Source organism: Platalea leucorodia (assembly GCF_965183815.1).
Source record: "Platalea leucorodia genome assembly, chromosome: 4".
NCBI classification, from domain to species: Eukaryota; Metazoa; Chordata; class Aves; order Pelecaniformes; family Threskiornithidae; genus Platalea; species Platalea leucorodia.
This window is the reverse complement of record NC_138826.1, coordinates 79,710,124-79,733,364: the sequence shown is the minus strand read 5'-3', so window position 1 is coordinate 79,733,364 and position 23,241 is coordinate 79,710,124. Positions and strand designations below refer to the sequence as shown.

Sequence of the window (23,241 nt, the reverse complement as noted above, 5' to 3'; positions counted from 1 at the left end):
AGATTACACTAGAGTGTAATGTGGTGTGTATGTGGAGTGGGCACATATCCAGCTGATCTAAAATACTGTCATTTCACGGAAGTGTTAGGCTGTTCAAATGTATTGCTATCAAGAAAGAGTAAGTTATTACATGCCTTGGACAAAGACTGCTTTTGGTTTTGTCCACTGAACAAGATGTTCATATTCATTATTTTGGAGACACTGCTATTGGAAAACTGAAGGTAAATATTACTCTTAATCCTTTAGCACATTTAAATCTCCAGAGTTCAGATTAAGTGCTGGTGGTGGTGGGGAGTAGTTAGTCAGCATTGTGCAAGGCACCAAAAATTCTAAGTCAGACTACCAAAAACATTATGTTGGTGTCTCTTTGGCTGCAGAGTTACATCTGTTTTTCCACACTTTCACTCTTACTTACTCTTTAGTCCATCTATGTATGTTAAAATTACCAGCTCCTGACTTCAGCGAGAGCCGTTTTGTTAGCCGAGAGCTCTCACATCTCATTCTGAGGTACTCTGCTGTTAATTCTGCCTTTCTGAACTTCCAGGTCAAGTCTGCCTCCTTTTTGTTACATTAATGCTGGTTTCCACATGAAATATGTTCATCTCCAGCCTCTGCAGCTATGTGGTGCTCACCTAGCCCTAGCAGGCCATCGTACCTCAGACCCACCCGAGCCACCAGTGTTGCTCCTCAGGCCATGACTTCTGTTACACCATCAGTGCAGAGCCCTGCTGCTCCATGGCCTTCTTCAAGCCCATCAGCTCTGCACGTCTTGCTATATCCAGACCAATTGCCACAGCTCTCATTCTTGTCCATGTCCTAAATTCTGCTATCCCCAAATCCTGTTCCCCTGTCTCCCAGCCCATTAACCCTGCTCTCTGCTCCTTCTCATCAGTTCTGTCTGTACCTCACTCCCATTTGTAAACCCCCTATATCTGCCTACTGCAGCTTCACTTCTTGTCCAGGGCTCCTTACCTGTCTCTGAGGTAGGTTGAAAGCCTCAGCACATTTATCTCTTCCTCTTATGCTGGAGTCCTTTCACTGGCTCTCAGGAGGGGAGAGGTGCCAGAGCTCCCTGAGCAGCTCAGTTTTTCCTCCTGATCTCTTCCCAGTCCTGGGCTTCTTACTGAAAAGCCACAATAAACTGCTGAAATCTGAAAGGCAGGATGCCATCCTTACAGGATAAGCTCTGGTCTCAGCTGAAAAACTGTTATTTGTAATAAATTTTTGAATTGGTAAATGCCACTTAGTGCAAAAGAAGTGCATCAACAACATTCAGACTTTTTAGTGGTAAATTAAATTAAAATCACAATTTGTGGCTAATAGCAAGAATGGGATGTGAAAAACTGCCTAAAGCAGGGCACAAAAAAAAATCAAGCTCATTAAGGAGCCACAAGGAATTTTTAATTCTGAATTTGGAATAATTTTCATAATCACAGACACACTATGGATCAGCACCAGAGGCTGATAATGAGGACATATCAAAATGCATGATTAAGAAATGAACTATATTATGAAGGAGTATGCATCTAGTAGCATACATGCTGGCAGAAAATTCTTCCAGGAGTTGACAGGACTTAAAAAAAGGTCTTAAACGGGACTGACACAAAGCAATATATTAATTGTTTGGCAGTGCATAGTATCTTTATTTAGAACAATAAAGTATATGTATATAATGTAAATTCCAAATTTTAACTGGTATAAAAAAGGATCAGGGAAAAAACTATCTTTAAGAGGACACATATATACATACACATCACATTTTATAAACTTTGTTGATTACCTTCAGTCAGAATGTAACTATGCAAGACTGTGCTGACATTTACGTTGAAATAAATGAATTTGCCCATGATACAACCAGCAAACATCTGTGTCTCTATCACTAAAGAGTCTGAAGTTTCCGCGTTCCATCAATTTGATAACATAATAGCAACATGCCACCATTACTGTAGATCTGCATTTAACAGACAGTTGAATCAAATTCCTGAATTGAAGAATGTTGGATAACTCTTAAATGTAAATCTAACTCAAAATATCTGTGTTTTATATATACAGTTAGCTTTCCAATTTAATAGTTGTATTGTGGGTACTGAACAGTTTCAGTGTATTACAAAGAGAGAGCAGCAGAGGAAACAGCTGGTGAAGATCAGAATCTAAAAAATGTGCAGGTTGTACACATACTTCATAGTACAGCACATTTTATAAGCTTACTTATAAAATGACCCTCTGATGAAATAAGTACCATTAATTTATTCAAGTAAACACACATCTAAAGTAACACATTGAGTTACTCAGTATATCACTATCTGCTTTTTATTCTCACAAGGCCACTATTAATTGCATGCAAATTCGACTACTCCAAAGGAAACCTAAAAATGTTACTTTCTCACAAAACCACAGATATCTGAAAACCAAATTTGTTGACTTTTGTATAAAAAATACAACACTTGCTTTTCCCCAATTTCGTTTTAAGAGAAAGGGCGTTCATTTTCCAACTGCATTAATGCATGGGCTGTGTCTACTCCAAAAGAAGACTGGAAAACTGATCACTCCTCAGAAGTTAAATAGCTTACAACTGGATAAAGAAGCAATTAAAGGACTAGTTCTGCCATCACTACTCCCACTGAACAGTAAGTTATTCTGTTTCCATAGATTTCAAAGCTGTCTCACAAGCCAATAGTCTTTCAAAATTTCACTGCATCTGAAGTAAGGGCCTCCTCAATGGGTAGACAAACTGGGCACAGAAATTTTCAAATAATTTCACGATCGCATTTCTAAGTGCCATGCCATCCACTGTATCCATGAATGTCTAGAAGTGTCCTTCTGCTTTGAAAACTGATTGAGAATACCCAATGTTTTGTTCAGATTTCTCAAAAGGGGGCAGGAAGAACAGGAAAACCATGAGCTCCAACAACAGTTCTGCTACTCCATGCATCATACTACTTTAATGCATATTCAAAGAACACTGTGTGTGATGTGAACTTGGAAGGTTTATACATGTATTTTGTTTCTGTTCTCATGTAGCCTTAAATTTGCCTTGCTCCCCGGAAGAGACTAAAGTATCTGACATTACTTGAAAGTGACTTAGCTACTATTTTAAGATGTTACTCTTGGAAGGTGAACATTTTGCAGCAGTCTATCTGGGTTTAATGTATGTTTCAATTTACAACTGATATTTTCTTTAGTATTGAACAGTAGACTAAGGACCCTAAAACATTGTGCATTTTGAATATCAAAGTATAATTTGGGGCACACCAATGTGCAACACTATTGATTTTCTGGAAAAAACTCATTTAGGAAAACTAACATTCTTATGAACAAAGAACATTAATAAATACAAGATTTTTGTTTAACTGAATCTAAGAAAAATACTGTAAAACTTCAAATGCATAAGCTTGCTTTGAGAATGTATTGTATAGCAACATGAAGTATCTAAGGTTTTTGTAAAATGTGTAAGGATAATTGCTTCCATTTACTGTGGATACTTTTCTGCTCTGTCAAAATCAATATCCAGTTATTCTCTGCATTACCAATAAGATGCAAATTTCCCATCAATTAGGTCATGCTGACATTTTTTTCAGGGTAACTCTTAAATAAGTTTGAAACACAAAGTGTGAGGGCCTTGTGAGTAAAGAGCTACACAACAATGTCAAATGAGACTGAGCTGCGGATGGGGAATTCTGTTGTTTGATTTTTCCAGAGCTAAAATTTGCAATGCACTTGCTTTTTAGAAGTGATGAGCAACCTTGATTACTTATAAGTAGTGGTGAGTACTCCAGCATCTTCTGAATAAAAATAAAGGCCTAATTCTCACATTAAGCTTCTTTTGATCTAGTCGAAGAGAAGTTCCTCAGATGATGCAAACTCCAAAGCTCTGTTAATGTTAATGGACCTATGCTAATTTATACCAGCTGAGAAGGACCTGAGGACCCTTTTCTGACCCCCAGGAAGTGCAAAAAGGCCTCAGTACAAATAAAAAATAGTTCCCCATGATAAAATCCTTGTATCAGTAAATTCACAAGAAGCTTTTACATTGATTTCAGTAGGGTCAAAACTCCATGCAATGTAGCTACATGCACACATAAACTCTGTCATCAAACATAGTAAGGTTTTGAGGTTTTTTTTTCTTTTGGGAAGTATGAAAGATGAATCAGTTTTACCAATAATAAACACACACACACGTGCACGTATATCTTATATGTATGTCATAATCCTTTTATGCATGGTTCTCAGAGAATTCAGCAGATGATTAAAATTTCCATAAGAATTCTTAAAAAATTAAGTAACGATATACTTTAAAGGGAACTTCAACTTTATGCGAAACATAAAAAGGGTGCTGTTTTTTTTTTTTTTTTTTAAGTTTTCAAGTTACTTGAACTAAAACTCTTGCTGACCTGGTCAGTTTGATGACAGATGACAGCTTGTCATCTGAAGTGAGCCACCTTTACCTTCTTGAAGTACAAACCCCTAATACAGATAAATAATTCATACCCATTATCTGGAAAGAGCCAGGATGAAAAGATGCACAACTACACTTGTAACTTTTACCACGGTATTTTTAGGATTTACTTGAAAATGCATGTCTGTACATCAGTCCTGTACAGATTCCATGGATGCTGTAACAGCAATAGATGCAGAAGACAAGTGGGAAATAAAGCCTTTCTTTCTCTTTTGTTTTGAAAGAATTAACTTTAAGGGTGGAGAATGACAGGATATTAAAGCTTATTAATCATTTAAAACACAATGCAAACATTAATTACAGCTGATGTAAGTAAAAGCTAAATACACTCTCAGGATCTTTCATATTTTCTATGCTATACATTTAAAGACAAGGTATCAACGGCATGCATCTTCAGCATTTAAAATGCATTTCATGGGTTTGTCTTTATTTTGATGTTTGAACGCAATTCAGACTCTTTACTTGTCCTTCCCTTGGCATGGCTGGAAATTTCACCAGTGTTCACATACCCAGCATACTCTTAATGCTTTGAAACTCCATGAGGTACGTTCACCTCCTGTTTACTTTGTCTTCATCCAGTATTTGCTTCTCTTGAACAGAGACCACCAATGCTGATGAATTCTTGAGGCTTTCTGGGATGGGCAACCAGCCACCTGGCACCCGACTGAGACCACATGTTGCTGTACACACAACCTTTCCCAGGCATAAACACAGCTCCTTATAAGTAAAAGGCTAGAACACGGATCTGTAGCATGACTTTGCTTTCAAGCTTTATATACAATATTGAAGAGTATGTTATCTGTATCCATTTCTGCATTTTCTGTCAGTTCAGAGAACTCCATCTGAAGACACCAAGGTAAGGTAGAGGACACAGAACTTAAATTAAGGATGCAAAGGTATTTATGACTTTGAATGATTACACATAGTTGGAGGCATTTGAAAGATGCTTTTTGTTCAGGACATGTACTTTGTTTGCCAGAGTCAGCTGCAAGTATTAATGCAATTAAAAATCCCCAAATGCCAAACAAGGTAGATGTTCACATGAGATACAGTCCTGCTAAGTGCACACTCTTCTTGTCGTTGTTCAATTCAGTGTTGGTTTCACAGTAACAAACACAAATTGTCCTCATTTCTGTATCATGTCTATGGAGTCATGGGCAGCAACAACAGATGCAGACTCAGTCTGTCACTCCAGAAGGAATACGAATGTGCTTAAAGCTGCTTCATTTATGAAGCGAACATGGAACTGTTACCTGCCTGAAGAGAAAAATAGAAATTTTAGTTTTGCTGTTTAGTTTTCCTCTCTGTATTACTAAACATTAGAGCTTTTCACAGACATATAACATAGACATTTTTTCTTATAATTTTGGAAACAAGTAAATTCAATGACACTTGCATAGACATTCCTTTATTCTGAAACAACAATTACTGTTATAAGATTTACTTTCCTGGTCCAAGAACACACTTGCCTGCAAAAGCTCATTGATGTCATCAATAGTGATGAAACAACTCTCATGGTTTTACAGAACTGTTATGTTTGTGCATTTTGGTATCTGGTAATCTCTGGCAGCAAACTTCCCTTTGAAGTCATCTGGACAAGCCAATATCAAACTGAGTTTACATCTTTTGAAAAATCAAATGACTTGTCCAATGCAGTGATGATTTTGCTTCTCAGTAAGCAGATGTTAAAACAAAGCAGTTAAGGAGACTGAAAATCTCTCAAGTTGTAGCTAACTGGATCACAATGAATACTCTGGAATACACTTGAAAGTGACTGCTACAGGATAAATTGTAAAACCTGGATTGCCTGTTATACTCTTACGCTGCTTTTTCCGCCCACGCGATAAAATGAAGCACTTAGCGCTGCCTGAGTCTTCCAGACCCTTGCCAGAGATGCTATGGGTTAAGTACACCACAAGTCCTGTGGTAAGAAGCCCCTTGCCAGAAACGTGCACTGTTCTGCACAGGACAGCTGGGACTGAGGAAGCTTACTTGCCTTTGCTGCTCACTCTTACATACTAAACCAAGAATGATGCATCTGATAAGGCTACAGAGACTGCCAACTGTGCTGAGTAAACAACAATTAATAGAAGCTCAGCTCTACTTGGCCTGTTCTCCTACACTAACCTGCTAGTTTAAGAACTGTGTTTTTTGGGTCACACTGCTTTGAAACAGATGTAGGACAACAGCTGAAGACTTCTCCATATCGGGTCTCACACTAAAAAGGAGAAGCAGTAGCTGTCCTTCATTTTGGAATTCCGGCATATTTCATTTTGTAACATTCAGGTTAAAAGTCAAATGCCTAAACTAATGATACAGGATTAATTACATTAGCAGCTAAAGATCTTAGGTACAAATGAAGCCTACTGATAACAAGTCTTGTTTTATTTTATTTTTTTCCCAAAATGGACTCTCAATCACTTTATATTTCAGCAGCCAAAAGTTATGAAGCCTATGGTAAGACTCTCAACTCTAGCAACTTACCAGTACACGAAACAGTAACAGTGTTGAGGGAGAAAAAGCAACAGCTACACTTGTAGATGTTCTTTTTCTTTTTGCTGCAACATACTGAAAAAATAAGGTAATTTATTACTACAGTGCTAGTGTTTCAAGGGAATAGAATGGAAGGTTTTATCAGTTAGTTACAATAAAAACATTTACATGTAATAAAAAGAGAACCCAAAGTATTAGAATTTATGTTTGCTAATAGGTCTTCCTAGTTGTAGAGGAATATTACAAATTTCTCAGGAAAGAGGGAGAAAAAAAACATGCGCCATGTATTTAAGAAGACGTCTGATGGAGAATGTAACCTGTTTAAATTTCCTAAGGCCATCTCTTGCATTTAATTGTTCTGTTTCCCTTTTCCTCTTTTCCTCCTATAAAACAATGTTTTATATTTCCTGTGAAGTTAAAAGGAAGATGCACGTTTCATTTCACAAGTTTTAATACGTGTGAGGATGAGGTGCAGGATGAGTTATTTGTAGCAGCTAAGATACTTGGTGAATACAGTCTTCCATTCTATGTACTGTACATGAAGAAAATTTGTTATAAGAATGTATTATTCTAGAAAGTTTAAACACTGAAAATTTCAACTCCTGTGACCAAAATTGCGAGATCAGAACCTTGCTTATTTCTGCCTTCAACAGCGGGCAGCACCAGGCATTTCACACAGTGTGAGAAGCCTACAGGAGAGGATGTGTCCTTCTGCCATCTGTGTTAGATCTTTCCCTTAATCCCTCGTAGTTAAAATTTGACCAAACACCCTGAAATATGAGGTTAAATAATACTCTCAAAATAGAATCATAGAATCATAGAATTGTTTAGGTTGGAAAAGACCTTTAAGATCATCAAGTCCAACTGTTAACCCATCACTGCTAAGTCCACCACTGAACCATGCTAAATGCTTTAGCATGAACTATTCTAACTTAAAATATACCTAAGTCCTTTTCTGAATTTCACAGATTTCTTTGCCCAAGTCATGTCCAAGCAACTTTGAATGTCTTCAACTGTTATTTCCAAGGTATATTTGATTGACTGAGTTACACAGAATTTTTTATTTTTAAAAATCAGATAAGGCAGTTTTAAAGTATGAATAGGGCCATGAATCATTTCTCAATGACCTTATGAAGTTATTATGATTTGAATGAGTTCTCATTAGCTTTCCATGAACATTAAAAAAAACCCAGAAAACATAGATCTTATATACACATACCCTGGGGAATGTAAAAAAGTGAAAGAACATAAAAAATGTTAATGTAAAAAATATTTAAACAGATTTAGAAGCACAGCCAGGAAGACACTGTTTTCTATTTATTTACATAATATCAACCTAGCTTTACACCACACAGCAAAAGACAAAATTCACTTTTTTTGTTGCTTCCCCTATAGGTCTCAGCAATCGTTTCTCATGGTGGGAGTAAGGACAGATAAAGTCAAGGTAATGTCCTGTTAATAAAATTTTATATACAGAAATCTCCTCCATATCAATTTTTATACTTAAATTAAAGGACACACCCTAAGCACACATTTTGCCTCTACAGAAAGACTCTGTGTTTGGGGTTTTTTGTGTTTGTCTTAGAGCTAGAGAGAAACCTTCAGGAAGTAGCTCTCAAAGACAAACTTACATTTGTTTGTATATATGTATATAAAGTACATACATATACATATATATATATGTATATAAAGTAAAACAATATACCTTATCTCATTTTCCTCTTGACAGTCATGACACTGTGTAGTTTCACCACTTTCTGGTCTGGATTTGGGATGTGTTTTCTAGGAAGAAAATGCATTAAATATAAATATTCTAAAGCTTTCTTTAACAACTCCCTAAACAATTGCTGTATGTTTCAGTTTGCTTCAGATTTTCAATATCAAAGTCATCTTGTAAAATGTAGGCCTAATCTTCTCCTCTAACATACATCTACTACTGGTATAATTTTACTGTCAAAGCCTTTGTATTGTAGGTAGGGGCACAAGGAGCAAAAGCAAAAGAATCCTCTTCTCAAGATATAATAGAACTGGGAATTTGAGGGAATCCCATGTTTTTAATTTCCAATTAGACTGCTATCATGCTGATAAGACAGGATTTGCACTTTGGTGGTGGAATTCAAGAATTTGACAACACAGTTTTACATTTGCATGTCACACAGTTCAGTGAAGATCAAAAGAGACGTCTCTTGCTTTCAAATGCAGAATGGTTCTGTTCTTCCTGCCTCCCCTTAGCTAAGAAATGTAGTATTACTATGTAAAAAACTAAACGTAATATTTCTTACCTTCCAGTATATGGCTCCCAAAATAAAGCCAATAAGAAGAGACAGCAATGATGTCAGTGCTATGCTGATCCCTTGCAGGCTGGAGCTGCTAATGAAGCCAAGTACCTCTTCTGTAATTACAGATGTTCTTGTTAGTGAAGACAGATTTAAAGCAGAAAACTATCTTCCAGGCAACACTATTATCAAGAGCACTTTTAGGCACAACCTACATAGCATCTTAAATAGTAGAACAGATACTTCAAAGTGCTATGTACATGAGGTGCACTTCACACAAAATCTCACAGGAAATTTTTGACCACAAGGATGCTCCTCCCATTTCTGAAACAGCTTTATTGAATGCTTCCGACACTAATTATCTTTTTGTCATTTGTAGAGAATTTTCTCTTTCCTGCACTTCAAAGTTCTGGGTTTATCAATTTTTAAAGGTCTTATTTTGTAACACAAAGTAATTCTTTAGAAGTGAATATATCTGTCACTTTGTGCATTTGCTTATGTTCCATAAGACATATCCCATTGACTGCAGACAGACGCTTTGCCTTGCCACTAATGAATGACCAACATGAGGCCTCTCAAGGGAGGTTAATTTAACAAAATAAGCCTGACTTCATTTCTAATGTCTGTCTGGAAAGGTCCCGCTGACTTCAATAAGATCAAACCCTTGTACCCTGAAGTCTAGCTGTGTGTTATTTTGTTGCTACCATTTCTTGATGGCTTTTTACATTTTATACGGAAGAGCCCCAATCCTAGTCTTTTATGTACACAAACAATTCCATTCCCCTCACAGGGAGCTGTACACATGCTGAGACTAAAATGTGGCCCTCCAGCTATTTGATCAAGAGCAGGATGTGAAAAGTCCTACAGAGTCACCCTAGGATCCACCTTCTGAAATGCAAAGCGAGCCACAGGAGACTGCTAGTTTAGACACCATCCACCCAGTTTTGGTTCATTTCAAGATTTGGTGTCTGCAGCTCAAATGGTGGGTATCTTGTCAGATTACAGGAAAAGAATCAAACTGTAAGCACTCAAAAAGTGTAGGTGATTAGATACAGAAAAGAAAATGGACTGATAGCACCAGAAATTTTTGTGACTCATGCAAACGGCAAATGTCTAAGCATGTATGGTATGATATGCCGGATCAAGCAATGTGCATTTAGTACATTATTAAACAGCCTCTAAGAAAACACTTTAGCTTAGAAAGGAGCATTCTCATCATCAACTAGCAACTCATTTTCAACTCTCTGAGATTTTCTGGTTGACATTTTGCAATTCTTACACAAATGTTCTTTTTATCTCTGAAATTCAGCTGTGTTTTCTAGAGTCATGGTAGACAGAACTAAAAAGTAAGAAAACAAAAAGTCTGTATCTTATATGGTCATATACTACATATATCTCTGTATCTCATACACTTTACAAATTCTAGGTTCTGACTACAGAGGCTTGAATTTTACTTCTGGTAGACTTGGCACACTAAAAGGAAACATTGGTCAAGCAGAACCGATGCTAGCTTACTGTGAAAGAAATCTGTCTACAGAGGAGAAGGGAAAGATAGCAGACAAAGTTCTACAGAGCTGAACATCAGCTGAAAAAGAGAGGCTATCTATTAGTCTGCCTCTGTCTGCTCAGACATTAAAACCAAGAGCAGAAATTAAATGGAGGGGCACATCTTTTCTCAAACTGTCCATCCCAGATTAGGCGTAGAGGAGGTCTGCTTGCAGAACTGACCTTCAAGAGCCTGAACATCTCATAAAAAAAAATCCTGTCATTACTTATCTGAATTGTATTCTCAGCATATTCTCAGAAGAAAATTCCTATATTGCTCTTGTGCTCTAGTCAAGAAAAATGCAACAGATTTGCCTAATACCATTAGCTATTCTTCCCAGTGAGAGACTGATGAGTTATACAACTGAATTATGTAAATCCTATGGGGCTGGTCATGTTTTCTGGATTCTGCCCTGCAAACTTCAGAAAAAGTGGAAAAGTGAAAAAAAAAATCAAAGGAAATCAGGTCATATAGAGCATAATTTATTTGATAACATGTTATGGTAGAGTGTATAACCTCAGAAATCCTCTGCCTACTCTGCAATGCTGGGCAGCACGTCCTGGCAAGCATGCTGATTATTACATGAACTTCTAGAGAAATATTCTGTATGCAGGGTGATCAGTGATAGCCTAGCACCCTCATTTCCACCACTATTTTTCACAAACTTTAGAGCCTTAGACAACAGAAGAGGTCCCTTGACAATAAGATATCTAGAAGTGGAAAAATCTGGTTTCTGAGAAGATACCTCCAGTGCAAATGCTTTCTTCAGCATCTATGGAAAACTGAAAGGAATTAATAATTAGCTGTCCATGGAGGGACCTGCAGCCCAAGGATAGAGCCTAAATACAGTAAAATTGTGACAGCCTACCTTTTAAAAATGACAACAGGTTTTTTTTCATAGCTTGATAGTGTATGAATTAATTCAAAAGTTAAGTAACCCATAACTACCTTAAAAAGCAAACAACAACAGATTATTTAATTTCACTTTCAAGTCCAGAAAAAAGTCTCTTAAAAGGTCTGGAGAGAATGAAATGAGTTATGGCAGGTTTCTTCATATGCCTTTTATTTATACTAACATCTAAAACACAACAGGTTGGAGAATTTTCAGTCTGGAGAACCTCCTGGGGACCTGTGTCCTAATGAAGAAATGGGAGATAAGGAAAGCAAGCAGGCTGCCAATAGGTTTTTATTCCTTCCATAGGGACCTTTTCCTCTGTTAGAAACTTTAGAGCTTTATACAGAAAGATTTCCACTCCCAGCAGTTGTAAAGGCAGAGTAGCAGAAGGAATAGGAGGAACCAGGTGTATCAGTAACTTTGTGAACTCCTTGGGCAACGCCAGAGGAACTACTGGCTTTGCAGTTAGTATATTATTCACTTAAAATAGACTGTATCCAGCAAGGTGCAAAAGGGGAGTGGAAGCAGGCCAGCACCTCTCAGAGCTCTCACTCTGCACCTTATGGAAGAAACCCTTAGGAAGTGAGCTCATCTGATGTAGATTTATGTATAGTCTTCATAGGCATTGGAATATTAAAATGTGAACAAAATATATTTATATTAAAAGCCACTCAGCTGCACAATGAAGCTATTGAGCTGCTCTCCACCTTGAGCCATGTGTGTAGGTTTAGCAACTGATTATGATTCAAAGCACTCGCTCAATTTTTTTGCCATATATATCTCAAAGGAATTTTCAGTTTATCTCTGCTCAGCTCCAACACAATTACCACAAGATCTTATCTATAAAAATGCAGAGCAGCTCTCACCTGTTCATTAGGGTTTTCCATGAACTATAAAGTTGGAACAAAGGAACAAAGGCACAGAAGGCAACACCAACTGCACTAAAACATGGGTGAACATTTTCAAACTGTTGGGCAATTACTGAGTTAAACTATGGTATTCTTTGCTTAATTATAAAAGTAGACCTTCTTCCTAAAAACAGTTATAGAGACCTCTGTGTTTACACATTCTTTGAGCTGTTCAGTACTGAATAATAAAGCTAAGTTATTGTGGGGAAATTATAGGCAAAAATGGAAGAAAGCAACACTGAACTTTCCATGAAAATATAAATAATACCATGGCACTAAATTGAGTGAGAAGTATTAGTAACAGCTAGTAAATTCAAGCTTATCTCAAACATGAGATTAATCTGATGGGAAACAAAAAGACTATTATTTATTGTTTGGTTCAACCACTGAAAGAAGAGACCAGGACTCAAGACTTCTTATCCTGACACTTGTTCTTTACAAAGGAACCGTCTCATCTGAATTCTCTAGACTATGCATGGTATAATGATCCAGAGAAATACCAATTAGACTTGGATTTAAACAGTTAATTGGCATTTAAATTGGACTACAGTCATGTAACACAAACAGAAGAAAACAAACCAGCCTACATAAATTGGGGGTGGTGGTGTTTTGAGAATTTTATGGGGGAAAAGATGGAATGGGAATATGCCACAGATCTACAGTCAATATTACAAGCATGAAAATAGCACTATTGCCATTCAAAAAAAATTAGAATGGGATAATTGTTCCATTTTACCCTTAGTTGGGTTAAGGCTTTTGGTGTAGATTTAGTCAAGATTCTACTCTATTATAGTAGTTTAATTTTATTGTTGTGTAATAACAATGAAGTCATGAAATACGACTCTTTCAACAAATGTAGCAACAACATTAAAAAAAACATAATTTAGCTAATTTATATTATATACAATTTCTTTGATAATTATTTCACAAATGAGTTTATTAGGTGATGCACTTCAGGTTTGTCTAAGTTGAATTTAGAATTAAGAGCAGTTCAAGTCATCTGACTACACAGGCTTTATTAATAGATTCAAAATTTATTATTAATCTGGAGGGGTTCTTTTGCAAACAGTGAATGCTTCTACATAGTGTAGAAACCACTAATTTTAAGTTGCTCAATTTAAAACTGTTTAAAATTAAAGAAGATAATTTAAAAGAAAAATATTGCAGTAGTTTGTGTTGAGATGCTTTTTTCAGGTTTCCCCTCTTCTCCAGATATTTTCCTTTTTGAAATGTGAATCTAGTGATGCTGTTCTGAGAACATGGGAAGTAATAAGGTTTATTCATTGTTGTTCCTTCCAAGAAGGTAGGGATTAAGTAAAAAAGAAAACTTACTCAGCAATAAAGCCAAGACAAAACTAAAATCAGTACTGAAGACCATTTTCAGGGAGTAAGACAGAGATGTCAATAAAGATGCCACAGGTCCCTCCCTGCAAAAAACTCCAAACAAATAACTAAAGTGTAACCAGTCAGCATCCAGTGTCCCAGTTAATGTAATTTAATCTGATTATAAGTTCAAACTGTCCCCAGCCCCAGACATGCAGTCCTCATGTCATTTCTACATAAGGCTGTTAACCGATATCCAATTTTCCAATAAATTGCTTAAGAGAATGATAATCAGTTAAAACACACCTGTACAGCATATGGCCAGCCAAGCAATTTCTTTGACTTACTGCATTATTGTAATTAGGCTTTTTTCCTACTTGATTATCAGTTCCAGTTATAAAACAAGATTAATAAACCTGCTTCTGTACTCCCCTCCACAGTACAGACACACTTGCTGCGCTGCCAGGCTTCCCTCCTGTTACTGTACTGGGCCAAACTCCTTTCATCTGAACTGCTCCTGTAATCTATCTGTCTTTCTTTTGGCTCCTTGATCCATTCCCATTGCTTCAGGCTGCAGCTGAATATTCTTCCTCTAACAGCAACTGCAAAAATTATCACACATTCAGACCTGAGAGAGACAGGTATGCGCTCTTTAGCCCTGTCCTGGTGCCTCATAATTGGCCCTGGGCTCACCAGGTTATTTGCAGCTAGCTCTGTGACCTCTTGGCAAGGAATTTATGGCAGTGAGAATTCTGTTTTCCAGAGACTCAGGCTGGCACCAGGAGTCAAAGGTGGGTTTTGTTCCAACCTTCTACTCAGAGGGTTCTGGGGAATGACAACTTAAGACCTTCTCTTCATTAGAAAGCAATCAGGAAGGGTTTCAAGTCTGACAGCAGCTGTGAGCCAATGAAGAGGTGGCATGCATGGTGATAAAACCCCAGAGAATAACTAGATTACACATTCCCAAGAGAAGGAGCATGAGAAGAACTCAATCTTAGTAGCATCTGTCCCACCATCAGGAGCTACCATTGTGCCCACCAGGCTACATCAGGCTGCTTCCTTGCCCATGTTTTCTTAAGCACAAGGAGTACCAGCCACACACTTCATCATCATACATTTAGATAACATAGATGCTTGTGAAGTAAAAGGGGGAAACTGTAAAAGATTCACATTGTTATCCTGATGTGTCCGGGAAAGAGGAACAAGGGAAAAAACAACATGGTTAAGCTTTAATCACCATTTCAGGAACCTCTAAGGAAAATTCGCTTCTTTTGTTCACATGGAAAGCTCCAGAGAATATTCACCTTGTTGTACATGATGTAACTAAAAGCCCCTGAAACTTCTCTGTTTCTCTTCACCTCAGATTCCTATACCCCTTCTGACCTCGTGATGGGTAATGTTGAGGCTCTTACAGCAACAGTTCCGGGATGTCTTATCTATCAGTGACCAGTCATGTAATCCACTGGCCAAGACAGATGACAAACACTGAGATGGCCATGCCAGAGAGAAGATTACAGCCTGCCAAAAGTGAGGTGACTTTGTCCTTGACCTCAACCAAATGCATGCTGACTGTGAAGCTGGCCCTACTGCGACTACAGCAAGCAAACATGGGGACTGTCTTCAGGTTTGGTGTCAAGCTTGGGACTGACAGTACTCTCAAAATGCAATGTACAGGCAACCTCTTTGTCCACGTGGGTACACTGGGCCCAATTTAGGACAACTATTCTGTTTGTTTGTAGCAACTCCCTTTTCTGAGAGTTAAAAATGAGGTGTCTGGGACAGCCAAGTTTGCTGAGGCCATATGACTAGTGAGACCTCACGACAGCCAAAACGAAGAGACCTGCCCTCTCCAAGTTGTAGAGAGCTGTCACATCATTGTAACTTGATATCTAATCAAAATTTAGAGATGCTAAGTTCATTGCATTTCGGTATGACAGCTGAGAAACACATGGTACACCATCAGGCACAAGTAACTTCCCATTAATTTGCACAATTAATGACATTCTTTTCCTCTGAGCTCTCGTAACAACCAGCTACCAGCACAAAATGGAGACACATATATTAATTCAATCACTTGTACTTACTGTTACTGCTAGTGTTACTGCCAATGCTGTCATTCCTAAGGGAGCTGGCAGCAACAGGAGGAAACAAAAATGTTTTTGTGACAGCGACTCTGGAATCTAAATAGAAAATGAGTGTGTCAGCATTATGTAACTTAAAATACAGTTCCCTCTATATAAGATGATGGGCTATAGGGCTACTCTGATGTGGCTATAGGGCTGTTTTAAAAATCTGGCTACAGGGCTGTTTATAAAGTGGCTTAAGCCAAAAAAGGCAGTCCTATTAAGAGGCAGATGTGTCTACACACTGAGCTGCTGCCGAATAGCTGTTCTGGAAAAGCAATTGCTTTAAACAAGTTCTCAGGTTATGGCACTGATCTGCTTCTAGTTACTACTGGTGTAACTGTGCAACTGGATACGTTGCCCTAATTAAAAAGCTAATAGCTGTCACTAGAGAGAGTAAAACAAAAGAGAATACAAAACCTCCATTTACTGGAAGGATGAGAATGAACTGCAGGAGCCTGACTTGAGCTTGTTAAAATTTTTAAATTAAGTAAACATGGCCCTTTTCAGGAGGGGTGGGATCAATATGGTGACTTGAGGCTGCTGCAATTTACAACTTGTCCTAGCTTCCTATCCTTTCAGTAGTGTAATCTTAGGCTCCTTTACTGCCTTATAAAAATTAAATAGAGCATTAATAGAAGATAAGAAGAACAATGTAAAAAGATCATCCAGGGTATATTTGGGATGAAAAGAAACAGAGCAGAGTATTGCGAGGTTATTTGGATTATATTAAGGAATGATGTAGTAGGAACGATGGCACTAGTTTTACTGCCACACAGAACTCGACCTAGAACAGAAATACAAGCTTTGGTGTTGGTAGTAATTTTAACTGCCAGTAAAAAGGAGACATGGAGGTATAGCATCAGATCCTTAGCATCTCTGAAATCAAAGGAAAATCACCCAGTTATATCTACCTAGAATCTGTTCCCCAAAATGAGAGCCATCTTACCATTCTCTGGTGTTTCTACTGTTGAAGGCAGAATGCAGTCATTCTTATCCAAGGTGTCTGCAAACTCCTTGTAGACCTCAATGGTACTATTAAAGTGCCTAAAAAAAACCTCAGGAATGAAGCGACCTTCTTCATAAAGGTGACCATTTTCTTTTACAAAATCCTAGGGTAGAATATAGAATTCAGCTTGAAAGAAGGTCAAGAGAGATGCTCATTTCAGCACCTCAACAGATGATACACATATCCAAAGATGACACAAAATAGTTTAAATTTTTAACCTGCAGAAGACCAAATTTGCTGTATACAATCTTCATAAAACATACAAGCCCTCTAATCTGAGGATTTCAAATTAGCTTTGCAAATAGAAATTATTAATACAGTGTTGTAAAATTGCCAAGGAATGAAAGGTAGTCTCCCATCCTATGCTGAAAATTAAGAGACTTTTTTTTTTTATTTCCCTCATTAAAAAAATTACCTTGACTTCATGTTACTTTGCAATGTTCCACATGATCCTTTTAATCTGAACACAGGAACACAACACAATCATAGCTATTGTCATAATAGTACAGGGAACAGAGTACAATAGCTGGGATACACTACTGCACAGAAGCAGGCTGAGATCCCTGATAATGTACCTAAAAATAAGAGCAGGACTATAAACAAGGAAGCCCAGTTACTCTGAGGTCTAACAGACAAGTATGTTATGCCAGACTAAACAACAATATTGAGGTCTTGTTAAGATCATTGATGGTTATCTTCTTTGTGCCTTTTTACCTGACTCTGGCTTTCATAACAACTGTTTCTTATGCCAGCAATGCGAATTTGTCCTGGGGTTACACTGTACTCCCAAGAAGGAGGACAGTGGTAAGAACATGGGTTAAGTATGTACTAGAGAAAACTTCCTAGTTTTGGCTCCAAAATTATTTTATGTTTAATGCTGAAAGTACTAGACCTAAGATCATTCTTCTCTGAGGAAATCAATAGCTAGTAGTTTCTCTGAATTACAGGATATTTACTTCTTCATTCTAGAAAATAAAATTCCTCTTCCCCAACCACATCCCATCTGAGTGCTTTGAATCATCAGGACAAGAATAGGAAAAAAAAAATAAACAAACAGATACATTGAAGATTGGACAGAATTCAGTTTGAAATGGAAAGGTAGGGAATGTCTAAACACTTTCAGCAATATAATGCCAATATATGACAAGGTTACAAAGTTATGCCACTCTAAATAAGATTGAGTGTTTTAGTCCACTTAATTCATTCTGGATGTTAAAAAGGTGCAATTACAACAGCTAAGGACTTACTTGACAAAAATAAATGTATATGGAAGATGAAATCCTTGCCCTAAAGAACATGACGGATTTTGCCCATTTTGTTCAGTGGGACACAACCTTCGACTACAGAACTTATTTTTAATTATGGATAGACTGGTTAGAGCTGGGTAAGCGATTAGAAAGTTAGGGGTTTTTTTCCCCATCATTTTCACACAAGAGAATCAGATGTTTCTTGAGTGGGACTCCTGGAATCCTTCCAGCTGCTGTGGGAAGCCAGAAACACATGGAAATGGGCCGATATCCTCTAGTCTGCTGTGTCTTTGTATAAAAAAGTTCATTAAACCATGGTGAAGCTTTCAGAACTTCACACACTGTGATACATAGTAAGAGTATATTAATAGCTTCAACCACGTCATCTTTAAATTTACATTAGGATCACTAACAAAATGAATAATTTAAACTGGATGCACAAGGAAGATTTCTGCCAGCTTCAAACAGACCAGAATGAATTAATTATCTTAAAGATGATGGTTACATTTTTGACTACTTAAGTAACTGTACACAGGTCATTGTATATACTGTAATTCCTTGTAAGCCATTTAACTTTGAAACAGGAGATAACGACTAGCTAACGTTAGCACAGTGTACTCAGTGCATTTCTAAACAAAGTAGGATTTCAGATGTACAGGAATAGAAATGAGAACAAATCTAATGAAGCTTTGGACATTTTTAAACTATTAGTGAGTGCTGTGCAACAGAAAGGTCAAATAAAAATACCTAGCATAAAAGTAGAAACTCTGCATAAGATTACCTTATTTTTATCAAAAGCTAGGCATGCCATAAGATCATTAATTATCCTTGTGAGATTATTGATGATTGAATAGTTGCTTAAAACATCAGACATATCTGAAATATCTGAAAATTTCTGGAGAAGATTATGTAGACTCCTTGAAAATTCAGGCACCATCAAATGCAACCAACAGTGATTAGGCTGTCAGGGGATAAAAAGAGAAACAGAGAGGTAGATTAAATATCAGACTTTTGCAAAAACTGGCTAAGTAGCTCAGAGTGCAAAAGTAGATTAGACTGTTCTTTCCAATTTAAATTATCTTGAAAGTCTAAATTAAGATTTTGTCTTCTTTAGTGTGGCCAACTTTCTCTTCAGCCCTTTTGGTAAAATTTCTGTTCTCACTGACACTGATGTATTTATGGTTGTCTGTTAAATGTCATCCCTTCATTAAATTCTTAATGAATGCTAAGCATCAGTCTGTTGAGAATTTGAGCCTTGGGACATCCTACTATGAACCCTCTTCCATGCTTTCATTAACCTATTTATTTTTTTTAAATAACTACTGCTTTAACAATTTTCTCCAGACTTTCTTTAAACCAATCTCAGTTTTCATTTTATTATTGTTACCCAACATGACTTAGTTAACCCCAAAGATTCTTGATTTAAATCTCTTCTGAGGAAGGTTTCCATAAATGTTTTGCATGAAATCCATGTTTGCTTTTATCCACCTTTGAACAAGTTAGCTTAGTTAACTCCTTCTCTTCAGCTTTTTCACTAAATGCCATTCCTGAGAACAGTTTCTAGATCTAAGTGTCTTTCTTTTCCCAAGTTTTTGCCGACAAAAGGGTTCTGCACAGCCTGTCGTTGTATTTGCCACATCTGTGCCACTGGAATAGAGCTCAAATCCTTTCACTGACACCTATGCAATTAGTTTGCAGATAAAGTTTGTACAGCTGTTCATTTGATTGAAACCTGGTCATTCATCTTGCTGCTTTAGAGGGAGTCATTAACTTCTTTTGCTTAGATTTACATAACAGTAGTCAAGTAAATAAAAAAGCCACCCAGCCCAGGAAAAACCCTAACTCAATATGGTCAGCAAAAATACAGGTAATGCATTAGCCACACTGCAACATGTACCTGGAAATCCTTTCCCAATAAATGCTGAATTTTTAATGGTAAATGTTATGGGAATTTATTCCATATGTGAAGCCATTTTTTCAATGGTTGAAAATGTCTCAGGATCATTAAAGCCTGCCAGGTATGAAGATCTTAGCGAAGCAACCCCTAAGTACTCTCAGTGTCACTAAACCAGTTTCCAATTGCTGCCCAGTGGATGGGCAGCATTCACTGAATCCATCCATTCCACCTTCTGCAACACACAGTAAGTGTTTGGCGATGTATCCACTTCTAGACTTAATCTCATTTTACTCAATTTCTTCAATAAACCTGCTTACAGATTCTTTATTCAAAAAAATGTATCCACTACTACCAGTATCATCACCCGGCAACAAATTACTTTCTCGGTGACACAAGTGTTGTTCTGCCTTGATGCATAAATGTTTTTGGTGAGGAAAAACACACTTCACGCTTTCGAAGACTAACCCGACTATTGGACTTCCAGGCTTAGAGAATGAAATGTAAACACATTGTTCAGCTCCACCTGACTTTTCACGTTTGTGTGCAACTCTCCTACACAGATAAGAAGTGGCAAGTCAGTATTACGACCTGGAATTATCTCAACAATGACTTAAAAAAGAATGAAACAAAATGTGAAATGCATGGCGTTTGGCTTGATTCTGCTTCCCTTTTTTCCTTCAAGCACAACAACAGGAGGGGAGAGACAAAAGCAAATAAATCAGAGAAACCTTGTTGAAACGTACTCTGTTCAAGCAGCATGCATTGTGCCATGTCCCAGTGCTCTCACAAGACAGACAATGCATTTGCCTCTGCTTTGGTGTAGGAATACGGACATAGAACTTCTGTGCTTCCCTGAACTGCAAACCTGGAAACCCTTTTCCTCTGAGGTTTTGTGGGTGTGCATTCTCCTCTGGCAGGGACTAGCAAAAGCTTGCCGCTTCTCCTAGTGAGCATTTGGTGATTCCAGCAGGGAATCTATTTTGTTGCTCCCATGGTTTAGCATGTGCGTGGGAGTCTCCTCTGACTGAACCGTTCTGACCTACAAAGCTGTATTTCACGAGAGCTTTAAGCTTTCTTTTCAGTAATATCAAGCTGTGCAATCACTTGCTATCTCAATACCTACCAAACACAGGGATGAAACTGCTGAAATTGAGAAATGTGACATTGTTTGCAAGGAGAAATGGAGGTTTAACTCTGCTTTTTTTGTGTAAACTCTGACCAAGATTTACATTTTAGGGCAACTGCAAACATGACTTCCCTTGTACTTCCAGGTAGTCCTCATTTAGCTTTTTCTTTCTACACCTATCTAAAAGTTTGAAGTTTATCTCCTCTTCTGAGTTCAGTCTCTGCTGCTGTCATCTTTGCCTTTTAACCTTCAGGTTAGACTACACAGTTCACTCTATGCGAGACTACTTTTAAAGCCACTCAGATGCTTTGAGCTAGTGCATAATGCAACAACCCTTCTGTTTAATGGATCAGGTCAGTCTGTTCCTGTTACATGCACTACACTGGCTTCCCATCTGCTTTGCATTCACCCTGCCTTCCTACCTTTAGTCATCTACATTTGAGACTTGCTACCTTGGGTACATTTCCCACTTCATGCACAGACTGAAGATTGAAATCTATTAAAAAAATGGCAGAGCGCCATTTCAGTTCTTTCTGAGATGAATAAAGGGCATTCACCTTATGCAAAGCTGTGGGTTTCCCAGCTTGCAGGGACCTTGCAGAACCCGGAGTAAAACCTACTTATTCAGCCAGCCTTTGCTATGGTATGCGTAACACAACTGGAAATCCCCAGAGAGGAATTTGGCAAAGTGAGATGTGAATACCGCTGAATACTTCCTCCTGTGAAGGCACGTGGCCAAGAGCTGCACCTTCCATCACCATGACTGAAAGTGGCGTATGAGCAAAGGGAATATGGAAATCCCAGCTCTGAACTTCTCTTCTTCCTATTTATTTCTTGGCCACTCATCGTAAATGTAAACTGGATCTACGTTTCTGGATATGATGCAGCAAGATGACATGGCATTTAAACTATAGAAAAGAAACTGCTTACTGGCAGCCAAAACTGAACCATGGAGCGAGGTAAGAGTTAAGCAGTGAGAACGACCAGGACTCATTGCTCAAGCAGGCCCCCTGGCCTTCTTCATCTGCAGTGCCAGCCCCCCCAGCAGCGAAGTGGAGGGAGCAGCCCCGATCCAGCCTGGCTCATCAACTGCCACGCTCATCCTGGAGGCTAGCGAGCAGCGCTCAGGCTACAGCTGTCCTCCACAGACGTGAATCTCATCACATCGGGCACCAAAATCGCTGAATTTCAAAAAGCACCACAGCCAGGGGATGGTGGCAGCCAGTCTTGCTTCCTTTTTGTCTGGACATTAGCTATTTTCAGAGATGGAAATTTTTCCATTAGTTTTAATTATACTATATAGGATCTAGTATCCGACTTCCATAGTATTTGTTCTGCAGAGTTTTTCTGTCTAAGGAATCAAGTTTAAACTGGGTTTTCTAAAGTAGTCTAAGTTTTAGTAAAAGCCTCAAGCTTCCAACAAAACCCATAAGAACACCGATAGATCTGCCATAATACCTCATAACCTCACAGCTCAGGGCCCTTCACTATCCCATAGCCTCCTTTTCCTCCAGCCATCTTCTTGTTGTTCAGGACTGAGAGAATGTGGCTTCTGGCATTGTTCTCCAATATCAACAGAGAATATTGCTACATTTGCTACAATGTTGTAGAACAGGATGCTTTTTTATATGTGTATCACACATAAACTGTTTTTTCATAATGAAAACTTTGTACAGACACAAAACCAGCTTCTTATATCTACCAGATGATTTCCAACTACTGATGTATGTGTACAATGATTCATTCTTAAGAAAAGCACAATATTGTTCAGTTTAACTGACAAACTAGTCTTTTTCTTACTTTTTTTCTTTCCTTAAAACAATATAGTACAGTATAGCATTCAGCATAATTTCTACCTTCACCTTGTTTCCTTCCCTCCTTTTTCTTGCAGTGGATGCCACAACCAAAAGAGCATTTTCAATGCATCCTTCAAAAAATATTT

General features: G+C 37.8%; 1 protein-coding gene across 2 annotated transcripts in view; it reads right to left on the bottom strand.

The window, feature by feature from the left end:
- Positions 1-1,698: 1,698 nt before the first annotated feature.
- The window catches only part of KITLG (KIT ligand), a 56,189-nt gene continuing 34,646 nt past the window's right edge, over positions 1,699-23,241 (bottom strand). Inside the window, exons 4-10 of one of the 2 annotated variants that reach the window (XM_082311044.1) lie at positions 19,058-19,237; positions 16,970-17,132; positions 15,982-16,077; positions 9,232-9,341; positions 8,655-8,731; positions 6,941-7,024; positions 1,699-5,713 (exon numbers count right to left, since the gene is read on the bottom strand). In XM_082311044.1, the coding sequence (XP_082167170.1) occupies positions 6,985-7,024; positions 8,655-8,731; positions 9,232-9,341; positions 15,982-16,077; positions 16,970-17,132; positions 19,058-19,237 (666 nt within the window). In that variant the 3' untranslated portion in view covers positions 1,699-5,713; positions 6,941-6,984. The remainder of the gene's footprint in view (positions 5,714-6,940; positions 7,025-8,654; positions 8,732-9,231; positions 9,342-15,981; positions 16,078-16,969; positions 17,133-19,057; positions 19,238-23,241) is intronic. The other variant, XM_082311045.1, reaches the window with a different exon arrangement.